At 50.8% G+C, this 13,219-nt stretch overlaps 1 protein-coding gene across 1 annotated transcript; it reads left to right on the top strand.

Annotated features, from left to right (window-relative positions):
• Window positions 1–1,173: 1,173 nt before the first annotated feature.
• On the top strand, window positions 1,174–5,455 carry MEX3B (mex-3 RNA binding family member B). Its single transcript, XM_061158824.1, has 2 exons — window positions 1,174–1,787; window positions 2,611–5,455. The coding sequence occupies exons 1-2, from the start codon at window positions 1,520–1,522 to the stop codon at window positions 4,089–4,091; spliced, it is 1,749 nt and encodes a 582-aa protein (XP_061014807.1). The 5' UTR covers window positions 1,174–1,519; the 3' UTR covers window positions 4,092–5,455.
• The last annotated feature ends 7,764 nt before the right edge of the window (window positions 5,456–13,219 follow it).

The raw sequence follows: 13,219 nt of genomic DNA, 5'->3' as shown, positions 1-13,219 counted from the left end.
GCCACCCCCACCGGGAGAAGCGCACAAAGAGCGGCCGGGCTGCGAGCACACACCTCCCGTTGGGGCGGGGCCGCGGGACGGGCGGGCGAGCTCCGCCGCGCTCTCCTTAAAGGGCCCGCCCGCTCGTCGCGCGCACTGCGCATGCCCGACCGTGGGGCTGGGAGGGACCGGAGAGCGGTGGGCGCGCATACCCGCGCCCGCGCCCGCTGGAGGTATGACTGGCGTCCCCGCGGTGGCGGCGCGGCGCTCGTGCGCGTGTCAGCGCCCGCGGGGTCTCTGCCCGCACGCCGGGCACGGGCAGGACCTCTGCGCGGTGCATTCCAGAAGTCGCCGGAGGCCGGGAGGGCCAGGTCGGCACTGCAGCCTGTTTCTGGCTTTCTGATCCGCAGTTTCGGGGCCAGTTGGGCGAATTGCCGCCCAAGGGGACAGAATTGCGGGCGCGCGCGCTCACGAGTGGGGTTGCGAGCGGGCGTATGCCTTTGTGTCTCCTGCGCTCGCGTGCAGGTGGGCAGCCCCGGCCGGGGGCCACTTGGCCAGTGCACACAAGGATCTCGAGACCTGTCTTTCATGTCCGAGGGATCGGTCTGTCTTTTGGGGGGCAGACAATAGACCTTTCTCCCGGAGGCATCGTTGGCTCTAGGGGTGCTTTATTTGGGGACGCTAACGGGACTTTCTAAGGACCGCTCTCTTGGAGCTGGGGCCCTGGCATCAGAGTTGGGCGCGTTTCCTTTTCTCAGTCTGGCAAGGGAGGAGACCTGGGGATAGTGACTGTCCTCGGCTGAGAGGTGCAGGCAAGTGTCCCGGGCCGGCCGGTCCCGCATTAGACAACAAAGAGAGGCGTTAGCGGCGGCGGGGGAGGGGCGCGGGCGGGAGGAGGACGGGGCGGGCTGCGGCGAGCGCGGGGGTGGGGGGCGCTAGCTCTCAGCTCGCTCAGCCTGCGGCCTCCGCCCGCCCCCGGGCCGGCGCGCGCCAATCGCCTCCCCCAGCGATAGTGTCAGTAGCATTGTAGTGTCAGCTCCCGCCGGTGACGTTGCGCCTCCCTCGTCCCCCTCCGGAGCCGTCTGGCTGCAGAGGCTCAGTCAAGAGGCGGGGAGGAGAGGAGGAAAAAGCGCTGAGTGAGGGCGGGCGGGCGGGCGGGAGGGAGGGAGGGAGTGGAGGAGCCGGGGAGGGGCTCCTTAAAGAAACGCTGCTGTCGCTCGCCTGCTCGCTTCTCGCTCGGCATTGTGGCCAGCCAGCCGGGCACTCGGGGGGCACGCGCGGCTGCCGCTCGAGCTCTGCCCCCACCCCACCCGCCAGCAGATCTGGGGTGGGGACCCAGGCGGCGGCTCCCGCAGCCACTGCCCGGCGCGGACCGCCAGGAGCGATCCACTCCTGCCGGAGCCGAGGAAAGAGCCACGGAGCTGTCTGCAGCCGGCCGGCCTCCCCGCCCCTGAACACTCGCTTCCCGGCTGCCTTTGTGGCCGAAGCTTCTCGCCGCCGAGCCCAGGGCCAGCGGGGGCGCGGCGCGCACGGCCGAGAGATGCCCAGCTCGCTGTTTGCAGACCTGGAGCGCAACGGCAGCGGCGGCGGAGGGGGCGGCGGCGGCGGAGGAGGAGGAGGCGGCGGAGAGACCCTGGATGACCAAAGAGCCCTGCAGCTCGCACTCGACCAGCTCTCCCTGCTGGGGCTGGACAGTGACGAGGGCGCGTCTCTATACGACAGCGAGCCGCGAAAGAAGAGCGTGAACATGACCGAGTGCGTGCCGGTGCCCAGTTCCGAGCATGTCGCCGAGATCGTGGGGCGGCAAGGTGGGTCCGGCCGGGGATGGGCGGATGCAGGAAAGAGGGTCTCGGGCCACCGCCCCTCGGGGAGGGCGGGAGAGGGAGGCTGGGAGACCCGCGGTGCCGGGGAGCCTTGAGGAGGAAGGCAGAGCCGCGCGATGGGCCGGCGCCCCAGACAAAGAAAGTGCAGGCAGGCTGTCTCCCAGAGCTGCGCCGCGGCCACGGCGGGAGACACTCTCTCCTGAGAAAATCACCGCCTTCTCCCCTGGCGCCCCCCACCCAGCCCACTCCCGGGAAACAGAATTTAAATAGATGCTTGGGGGAGGGGGCCTCCGAGCGGTCCTTGGGGAGGGGGGAGGAGGAGGAGTGAGCCTCGGATGGGAGGAGGGTTCTGGATTTCTGCAAAGCGGAATGGAGCCCCGAGAAGGAACAATGGGTCCCGGGACTGCTCCCCCCACCCTCCCGACTTCCCACCCTGGCCCCCGCGCCGGGGGATCCCGGCTTTTGGTCGTCTTTCCCGAATCCCTCTGCCGCGTCTTCGGGGCGGACGGCGCGTCCCGCTGGGTCCCAACGGCATCTCCCCAGCTGACTTTTTCTGGGATTCTCGGATTTGACTGCAGTCACTGGGGGAGGGCTGGGCAGCCAGTGGGCTGGTCCTCTAGCGCCTCGCGGGTGGGACCGGCTTCCCAGCCCGGTGGCGCGGCCCGGGGGTCTCTGAGGGAGCCGCCCCCTTTCCGCCCATCGCGCATTCTGTCTTCCAGCTGCCCGGTGCGGGCAGTAGCAGGTCTCCGCGGTTAATGGGCGTGTCTGTCTCTGTCTCCCACTCCCTCCCCTGCACCCGGACTCCCAGGTTGTAAAATCAAAGCGCTGCGGGCAAAGACCAACACTTATATCAAGACCCCGGTTCGCGGGGAGGAGCCTGTCTTTGTTGTGACTGGCAGGAAGGAGGATGTGGCCATGGCCCGGAGGGAGATCATCTCCGCCGCCGAGCACTTCTCCATGATCCGCGCCTCGCGCAATAAGAACACGGCGCTGAACGGCGCAGTGCCCGGGCCGCCTAACCTGCCAGGGCAGACCACCATCCAGGTGCGCGTGCCCTATCGCGTGGTGGGGCTCGTGGTGGGGCCCAAGGGCGCCACGATCAAGCGCATCCAGCAGCAGACGCACACGTACATCGTGACGCCCAGCCGCGACAAGGAGCCGGTGTTCGAGGTGACGGGCATGCCGGAGAACGTGGACCGCGCCCGCGAGGAGATCGAGGCCCACATCGCCCTGCGCACCGGCGGCATCATTGAGCTCACCGACGAGAACGATTTCCACGCCAACGGCACGGATGTGGGCTTCGATCTGCATCATGGGTCCGGCGGGTCCGGCCCAGGCAGCCTCTGGAGCAAGCCCACCCCCAGCATCACGCCCACTCCGGGCCGCAAGCCCTTCTCCAGCTACCGCAACGACAGCTCCAGCTCGCTCGGCAGCGCCTCCACAGACTCTTACTTCGGCGCGGGCACCAGCGGCAGCGCAGCCACCACCCCGCGCCTGGCGGACTACAGCCCCCCAAGCCCCGCGCTCAGCTTTGCTCATAACGGAAACAACAACAACAACGGCAATGGATACACCTACGCGGCGGCTGCGGCGGGGGAGGCTTCGGTGCCTTCCCCCGACGGCTGCCCCGAGCTACCGCCAGCCTTTGACCCGGCTCCCGCTCCACCGCCCGGGGCGCCCCTTCTCTGGGCCCAGTTCGAGCGGTCCCCGGGAGGCGGACCTGCAGCTCCCGCGTCCTCTTCCTGCTCCTCCTCCGCATCTTCCTCCGCTGCTTCGTCCTCCTCGGTGGTCTTTCCCGGGGGCGGAGCCAGCGCGCCCTCCAGCGCCAACCTGGGGCTGCCGGTGCAGCGCCGGCTGCACCCAGGCGCCAGCTGCCCGCGTCTGTCCCCTCCCTTGCACATGGCCCCGGGGGCGGGCGAGCACCACCTGGCTCGTCGTGTGCGCAGCGACCCTGGCGGAGGGGGCCTGGCCTACGCCGCCTATGCCAATGGGCTGGGGGCGCAGCTGCCGGCGGGCCTTCAGCCTTCGTCATCGGACGCGTCCGGCTCCTCGTCCTCGTCCAGCTCGTCCTCCAGCTCGTCCTCTTCCTCCTCCTCCTCCTCCGGGTTGCGGCGTAAGGGCAGCCGAGATTGCTCCGTGTGCTTTGAGAGCGAAGTCATCGCCGCACTGGTGCCCTGCGGCCACAACCTCTTCTGCATGGAGTGCGCTAACCGCATCTGCGAGAAGAGCGAGCCCGAGTGCCCGGTCTGCCACACCGCGGTCACTCAGGCCATCCGCATCTTTTCGTGAAGGCATCGCGCGCTTGCGCGCACCGCAGGGCGAAGGAGGACCCCCTGCCCCCCTTTCCTTCTGTCCTCAATCCCTGGCGACGCCTCTCTGCCTAACTCGAGGTGTCCCACCTTCTCCCCGCCCTCCTGCTCACACTCTGAGATCCGAAGAGGAACTTGGAAAGCTGTAGTATCCGCTCATTTTTTTTTTTTTTAATTTTAATTTTTAAACAAAAGAACTTGCCAGGATATCAGCATCCGAGTACTGTAGCCTGGGAAACCTCCAAACCACCTGAAATGCATGCTCTATAAATAATAGGAACGGCGACATTCTAGTAATGATAGTTTTTACACTGTACTTAATAGGAAGCTTCCAAAAGAAGAAAACCCCACAAGTTTTCCATTTTCTTAAAAGTAGGGAAAAAAATGAACAATAATTATTATGATGAAGAGGATAATAATAGTGCTATGGGATGTGTGTGGACTGTTTCTGTGTGTTCCCCTTTGTGGCTGGGTTCCTACCATTCTTATTATAGAACACAGTGGATCCTTTTTGAATGTTCATAGAAGGGCCAGGAGTTCCTGTAATACCAGGATACTGCAGCTTTATTAAAGAAACTGTAACATATCTCTTATATATTAAAAAAAACGTTTAAAAGTTTTAAAGAGAAATTGCATTAATACAGATTGAAGTATTTTATTCTTTTTTGACTTGAAAAATTATATTTCATATTGCAAAGATGTTTACAAGTATTTTAATTTAAGTTCAGTGAACTTTTTTGTAGCTGGGTTAAATCTTTTTATTTTAGTATGGCCTTATGGCAAAGAACACTGTATTATTTTTTAATAATCACACAATTGTGACAAAATTACAAACCATAAAATGTGTAATGTTTTGAACAGTATTCTGTTGGGATGGAGATTTTATAGGTTCAGACAAATCTTCTAGAACTGCTTCACCCAGCATATTTTCTATTCAGTGATATAAAGCATATTTTATTCTATATTATTACAAAAAAACAGAAATGTATAAACATGTCAAAAGGAACTGTTGATGCTTTCTAACATTTGTATAAATAGAATTCAGTGCAAGTTACAAAAATTCTGTTGCACCACTATAGTTTTAGTATTTCTATTTTAATACATTTGTTTACCACTTGTTTATGTATATGTAGGTGATGTTACTTGAGCTTAAATGTACTTTACTGAGCAAAGTTTAAAAAAACAAAGTATATTTTATTTTATGATAAAGGGCCTTTAACCTCATGGTCAAATACTAATATTATATTTGCTGAGACAAGATTTGAAATTGTATCAAGAGTTTTATTTTTCTGACATTTAAAGTTCTACATAATAAAGGTAAAACTTAAGTAATGGTGCTACTTCATTTTTTAAGTATTTCTATATAAATAAAATATTGAAGAAAATCTATCTTGTGTGGTGACTTGATTTTTTTTTTAAGCTTCTCAGCATCTCCCTTTGTAAGGAATCATTCTTAAGTGATGAAACAACTTCCAGGTGTATTATGTCGGTATTTTATCAGTAGAATGGACTTTAGAAAGGCTAAGGCTGTGGGTAATGGTATTTTTTTTTAAATCGCAAGTTATCTACTGAATCAGAGCTAACTTCATTAGACATTGTGGGCACAGTGCCAAGGATCTGAGAAATTTTTGGGGGCCCAGGAAAATGTTTAATTTCTCTTTGAAGGAAAAAAAAAAGAAAATATTGCAAAGTATTTTCAGGCCCTCGAAAATCTATTCAATTTTGCCTGAAACATTAAAAAACCAGGTATCAAAGTATTGAAAGTTGTATCACAAATAAATTTCAATATTATTGTGGAGGAAGGAACCAAAGTGCCTAGAGCCCAGGAAAGTCATAACTGCACCCAGCAAGACCCCCCTAAAAGTACAGGGGATCTGAGGGCTGTGCGGGCTGTGGTGGGTTTCCACTGAAGGTCAATTCCTTGAGGGAAGCCCGGAGATGACAGTTTCTGCTTGCAGCGGACCTTGGCTGGGTTGGAGTGCTGGTCTTAATAGGCTTCTGCTTGTCAGGCAGGCTAATTGGTGTTGACAGGCTGTGGGTGTTAACTGTGTGTTGTTGTTTGGGAGAAGTTTTTGTTTGTTTTGGGCAGGCTACACCTGCTCCCTGGCTGTGGGGCTTTGTCAAGGGCTGGAGCCAGCATGCTTTCACTTGACCTGCAACTCTGCCTTCTAGAGAGTACTTAGGAATGACCAGACCATGCCACTGAACTGCCAGCAGACTTCCAGGCTGAGCTGCTCCTGGAGAACCGTGTCTGCCTGGAATGTGGCAGGCTTTTATTTTAATCTTTGCTGATGGGTAACATTTAGCAGGTGAGTCCAAAGAGCAGACTATAACCTATGTTGAAGGTTCCTCTTTTCCCCTTTGTATTCTTCTGTATTTGTCCGGAAGTGTAGTCGCTGCCTACAGCATAGCTCCTGATTTGTTTGGTTTGAGTGATTCTGTGCAAAGGCAGGAGACAGCCTTTGGGGTGGGAGGAGAAAAAGGAGAGGCCCTGTTTGGGAATTTTCTGGCATCATCTTCAGCTCTGGAAAGTTCCCAGGCAGTGTTTACCCCCGTTTTTCACTCCCTCAACGACTGGAGGTTAGCTGAGGCCTGGCAAGGAGCAACATGATGGTCCAATCCCCCCTTTCTTTCAGCTGTTCCGAAGTGCCTAGAACAGAACCAAGAGTCTTTTTTGCACTTATTTCTTTAATAACTCAGCTTTGTTTAATAAAACAGCTTTGCTGTTTTAGCAGAATGATTCCACAGAAGGTGAGGAAAAATCAAAGCTTCCATTGGATTTCTCATGGGCTCTTGCTCACCAAGATTTTTTATGGTCCATAAAGATGAAAAAAAAAAAAATCAGATTTTGAAAAGTTTTAGCAAATGAGAAAGAAAAAAATATCAGATTTGGAGGCTACTGACACACCCTTGGATGGCTTGTATTTCTTTGCGGTGAGGGGTCCCCTTGGCTGACATGAAGTTTGGGGATACATTAGTAAAACCAGGATTCTTGAGAAGAGAGGGAGCTTTCCATCATTGGTTTCCCCTGCAGGGTAGGCCCTTGTCACCAGCGGAGGATGTGGACACATGAATCCCAACCCTGGGATTAAACCCAGGTCTCCTGCACTGCAGGTGGATTCTTGATCATCAGAGGCACCAGGGAAGTCTTGCTAGTGAGGTTAGATAACAATGACTTCTGATCCAAGGGAGGCCTCTTGTTGCATTCCCCAGGTCCCCCCAGAGGACAACTGTGGAGGTGGTCAGTGGCTGTGGAGGTGACAGTTCACCTGAGAACATGAGAGGAGCCGTCAGATATCCTCTGTACTTCCTGCTCTCACGCTTGTGCTCGTGGCTCAGTCGAGTCTGACTCTTTGCACCTGTGAACTGTAGCTTGCCAGACTCCTCTGTACGTGGAATGCTCCAGGCAAGAATACTGGAGAGGGTTGCCATTTCCTTCTCCAGGGGATCTACTCACCTGAAATCTTTCTTTAGCAACAAAATATCAGCCAGCAGACATCTCTGCCCCAAATTACTGGTGCATGTGTCCTTTGTTTATGCGACCTACTGGTTCTCAACTGGGGGTGATGTTGTAACCCCCACCCCACCCCGACACCTGATTTGGCAATCTCTGGAGACTCTTTGGGTTATGACCACGTGGGGTAGGTAGTGCTACTGGTGTCTAGTGGGTAGCAGCTGGGGATGCTGCTGAGCAGCCTACAAAGCCCAACAAAGAATTATCCACCCCAGGTTGAGAAACCCTGATGTAGACAAAGAAAATGGATCTTCCCTGCTGTCTTTTCACTGTCTTGAAATTGGTGACATTATCCTGATATTTAAAGGCATAAAGGTTGGGACTTCCCTGGTGGTCCAGTGGTTAAGACTCTGCGCTCCCAATGCAGGGGAACCTGGGTTCCACCCCTGGTCAGGGAACTAGATCCAGCATGCCACAACTAAGACTCAGTACAACCGGATGAAAATAAATAATTTAAAAGTTTAGAAAATGCATAAAGTTGACCCTCAGTAGTGTTTTGGGATTGCCCATGACCCAGGGTGGAGAAGGCAACCCACTCCAATACTCATGCCTGGAAAATCCCATGGATGGAGGAGCCTGGTAGGCTGCAGTCCATGGAGTTGCTAAAGAGTCAGACACGACTGAATCGACTTAGCAGCAGCAGCAGCATGACCCAGGGTATCTCTAGTGATATGAGGAATACTTTGTGGTTTATGTGATTTAGTCGCTCAGCTGTGTCTGACCCTTTGTGACACCATGGACTGTAGGCCGCCTGGCTCCTCTGTCCATGGGGTTTCCCAGACCAAGAACACTGGAGTGGATGGTCATTTCCTCCTCCAGGAAATCTTCCTGACCCAGGGATTGGACCCGGGTCTCCTGTGTTGCAGGTGAATTCTTTACCAACTGAGCCACCAGGGATATTATCAGGGAATATTATAAGGAAAGTCAAAAGCAGATGTGTGAGCACAGGGGTTCCAAATGAAGGAAATCACTGTTATTCACCAAACAGAGGTAGCTTGCACTCAGTGAATGATGATTTTTATTTTTTTAATAAAAATTAAAATGTTTGCCTGGAGTATTCAAAATGTTTTCTTTCCCATTCTGTCCGGTGGTCCTTCCTACAACCTAAGGGAAAAACCACTGTGATTCTCCGGTGCATGTTTGTAGTAAAACATGAATACTCAAGCTATAGCCCTTGCAGACTCAAACCTGGGTTTTCTAGCCTCTGTTTGCAATCTTTGTCGTGTCAGGCTGCCTGTAGCTATGAGGCAGATTTATGTGTAAACTCTAGAAGTGGGTCTGGGCCAGCCACTCTTCTTCCTCCTTCCCCTATTGCATGGGGCCCCTTATCCTACCAACACTGGCTCTGTTACTGTCAGTGAATAACAGGCACTAAGTGATGCAGAACTTTTGTCTCTTAAGCCTTATCTTTCCAAGAAATATGAACAAATCTGCTCCATGTCAAGGGGGTTTTGAGCCTGCTGGCCAGTGCAATGCTTGTAGTAGTTATCCTTAAAGCTTTATAGAGCCAAGGCAACTTGGGAGGAGGTGGGTTTGTACAGGAGACACAGGTTTGATCCCTGGGTCAGTAAGATCCCCTGGAGGAGAAAGTGGCAACCCACTCCAGTATTCTTGCCTGGGAAATCCCATGGACAGAGGAGCCTGGTGGGCTACAGTCCATAGTCAGACACAACTTATGCAACTAAACAACAACAACAACAAACAAATGAGTTCACTCACTCCTCACCTGAAGGGAATCCCTCCCTCCCTGGCTTAGGCACCAAGGGCCCTTCTAGGGCTGAGTCCTGCCCCTCTTTTGCCTTTCTCTTTCCCCTGACCCAGTCAAAACCTGACCAGTGATACTTAAAGAACTAATGTCTCTTCCCTGCCTTTGTTAAGAATCATCTGTTTTCTAGGGAGCGGAATGTGAGAGAGAATTAAGCATCTCTTACACTGGTCTAGTGGACATTGGTGATGATTGCTATAGTTCAATAAGTCCTCACTCAGAATCAGGCACTGTGCTAAGGGTTTTACATTAATCCAACCCAGAGGGGTAAGTGTGACTAAGCCCATTTCAAACATAAGGAAACTGAGTTGGAGGGCAGTTAAATGACTTAACCTCGGGTCACACAATCCTAAGCACTAGACCTAGGATTCCTACTTGGGTACCTAAATCCAAAGCCCCTATTATTACCACTTGAGAAAAAAAATTTTATATATTCATTTCCTTATTTGGCTGCTCCAGGTTTTAGTTGCAGTATGTGGAATCTAGTTCCCTGACCAGGAATGGAACAGGACCCCCTGCATTGGGAGCACAGAGTCTCAACCATTGGAGCACCAGGGAATTCCTGAGAAAAGTGTTTTTTTAATGAGATATTTTCAGAAAAAGCCAGCACTCATTTGTTACAAAATGGTCAACCATGGGAATGATGTTCCCTTCTTACTGATAAGTGTTGTTCAGTCGCTAAGTCAGATGTCTGACTCTGCGACCCCATGGACTATAGTGCGCCAGGCTCCCCTGTCCTTCACTGTCTCCCAGAATCTGCTCAAACTCATGTCCGTTGAGTCGGTGATGCCATCCAACCCATCTCATCCTCATTCGTCCCCTTCTCCTCCTGCCTTCAATCTTTCCCTGCATCAATGTCTTTTCCAATGAGTCAGCTCTTCGCATCAGGTAGTCAGAATATTGGAGCTTCAGCATGTCCTTCCAATGAATATTCAGGATTGATTTCCTTTAGGATGGACTGGTTTGATCTCCTTGCTGTCCAAGGGACTCTAAAGAGTCTTCTCCAACACCACAGTTCAAAGCATCAATTCTTTGGTGCTCAGTCTTCTTTATGGTCCATTTCTCACATCCGTACATGACTACTGGAAAAACCATTGCTTTAACTCTATGGACCTTTAACTGATCTAAAAGATGGAGCAGGGCCCAGTTGCTGTAATGACTTCAGGACACACAGCAATGCTGCTGAGAACCCAAAGCATGATCAATACCTTACACACACAGGGGTATTTCTTCGACATGTATTCTAAAGTGACTGTTTTGTGACCAACTGAACAATGAACAATAAGCTAATTCTGTAGTATAGTCTTTCCAGGTAGACAAAATAAATTAGTATTTAATGAGGGTAAAGTGAATACAGAATTCTCTTTCTCTAAAAAAAAAAAATCCATAAAAATGTCACATGAACTAATTTAGACAGTGACTAAAAGATGCCAAAACCGTCCTGACTAAAAAGTGAAATATAGTCACTTGTTTGATTTCCAGAAGGCCAAGCTCTGTGTTTTGTTTTGTTTTTTCTCTTTCACACTGACATCATTTTTCTAGGGCATTTCTTAGACCATATAGGATCTGGACATGGTCTAGACATGGCATCATGGAGGCCAATGCAGGAGACATAAGAGACACAGTTTTGATCCCTGGGTCAGGAAGATCCCCTAGAGGAGGGCATGGCAAACCACTCCAGTATTCTTGCCTGGAGAATCCCATGGACAGAGGAGCCTGGTGGGCTACAGTCCATGGGGTCGAAAAGACTCAGACATGGCAGAAGGAGTAACACTTTCACTTTGCATGCACAGACACTTTTTAGAAAGCTATCATGATAGGCAGTCTTTTTAAAAATTTTTATGTATTTATTTAGTTGGCTGTGTTGGGTCTTTGTTGTAGCATGCAGTATCTTCATTGCGTCATATGAGATGCTTCACTGCTGCGCTCAGGCTCTCTAGTTGTGACTGGACCGAGTGCTCAGGCTTCAGTGGTTGTGGCACACAGGCTCTGCGGCATGTGAGATCTGACCAGAGACTGAACTCATAGGCCCTGCATTGCAAGTGGACTCTTCACCACTGTACCACCAGGCGAGTCCCATGATATACAGTCTTTAAGATGGCCTCTAAAGATCCCCTACCCCCCTGGTGTTCACACTCTTGTGTAACCTCCACCCCTCTAGAGTAGGTTGGCCTTTGTGACTTGCTTCTAGAGAACAGAAAATGGCACAAGTGATGGGATATACTTACGAAATTAGGTTATAAAATGACTGGCTTCTTGGATGTGATCTCAGATCTCTCACACTGGATGGAGCTAGCAGCCATGTCCTGAGGCAATCCAGTGAGAAGTCCATGTGCTGAGAAATTGAGGGGGTCCTTGGCCATGAGAAACTGAGCTGCTCAGTCCAATAGTCTGTGAGACACTGAGACCCGCCAACCACCATGTGAATAAACTTGGAGACAGACCCTCTCCAAGTCCACTGTTCAGTTGAGACTGCAGCCCTGGGCAACATCTTGACTGCCTCCTAAGAACCCCTGAGTCAGAGAGACCCAGCTAAACCAAACCCTGATTCTAGATCCACAGAAACAGTGAGATAATAAATGTTTGTTCTTTTAAGCCAGTAAGTTTTAGGGCTATTTGTTATGTAGAAATAGAAAATGAATATGGACAGGTAATTAACTGTAAAACAGTGGTCGCCCTTGGAGAAGAAGGCTGACATTTGGGGGTGAAGACAGAAAACTAGCACTGCCATTTCCTAGCTGTGTATCTTGGGAAAGTTACTCAACTTGTCTGTGCCTCACTTTTTTAAAATTAATTTTTATTGGAGTATAGTTGCTTCATAATGTTGTATTATGTGCCTCACTTATGAAATGAAGATAATAATGGTAACACCTCAAAGGGTTACTCTGAAAAGCATTGAGGATAATGCATGGCTTATGATATGCACCCTCTATCTATCAGTCCTTATGATATTATTATTTCTTCATTTAATATCCTCATGACCTTTGAATTTTTTTTACTATGTGATTATATCACATTCATAGGTTGAAAATAATTTGAAGAATTTAGACTCGGATGTGTGTGATGTCCGTCAATTTTGTGTGGGCCTGATCTTCTACATCTGAACATTTTAGTGAAAGAAAGTGTTAGTCGTACAGTTGTATCCGACTCTTTTCAACCCCATGGACTGTAGCCTGCCAGGCTCCTCTGTCCATGGGATTTCCTAGGCAAGTATTCTGGAGTGGGTAGCCATTCCCTTCTCTAGGGGATCTTCCCAACCCAGGGACTGAATCTGGGTCTCCTGCATTGCAGGCAGATTCTCTACTGTCTGAGCCACCAGGGAAGCCCCTGAACATTTTGATGCACAACATATCTTTAAAGTGATACAACGCTATAATTTTATTTCACAGAGGAGACATTACACTTTTCAAAATGCTTTCATATGAATCAACTCATAGCCACCCCGTGAAGTAGTGAATAATATGGCTTTCATTATTATCCTCATTTTATAGCCTAAGAAACTGACCTTAAATGTGTTGCCCAACAGGGCGTCTTTGGTGAAGTGGAGACTAGAGAGTTCTGGAAATCTAGTTCTCTCTAAACGTGCCCTGTGCATATACACAGAAGACTCTTGCTTTTACAGAACAGCTCAGAGTGACTCCAATGAGTTATGAGTAAATTTAATAGACTGCTTGCTGAAAATATCCAAACCTACCACCCATGGATTTTGAGGCCAGTAAAACATACTTCTCATTAAAAATCATGATGACATTGCCTTAATATTCCTTCGATGACTCAGAAAGCACTTCAACACCAGTGAATGGTACAGCAAGAAAATAATCACTTAAAA

This window comes from Dama dama, chromosome 13 (assembly GCF_033118175.1).
Source record: "Dama dama isolate Ldn47 chromosome 13, ASM3311817v1, whole genome shotgun sequence".
Lineage (NCBI taxonomy): Eukaryota > Metazoa > Chordata > Mammalia > Artiodactyla > Cervidae > Dama > Dama dama.
This window is presented reverse-complemented; position numbering and strand designations above follow the sequence as displayed.

Bases quoted from the DNA above. Each gene is read 5' to 3' on its own strand.
- MEX3B (XM_061158824.1), top strand. From the start codon at position 1,520: ATGCCCAGCTCGCTGTTTGCAGACCTGGAGCGCAACGGCAGCGGCGGC. The intron at 1,788-2,610 runs GTGGGTCCGGCC...CCGGACTCCCAG, and splicing joins CGAGATCGTGGGGCGGCAAG to GTTGTAAAATCAAAGCGCTG.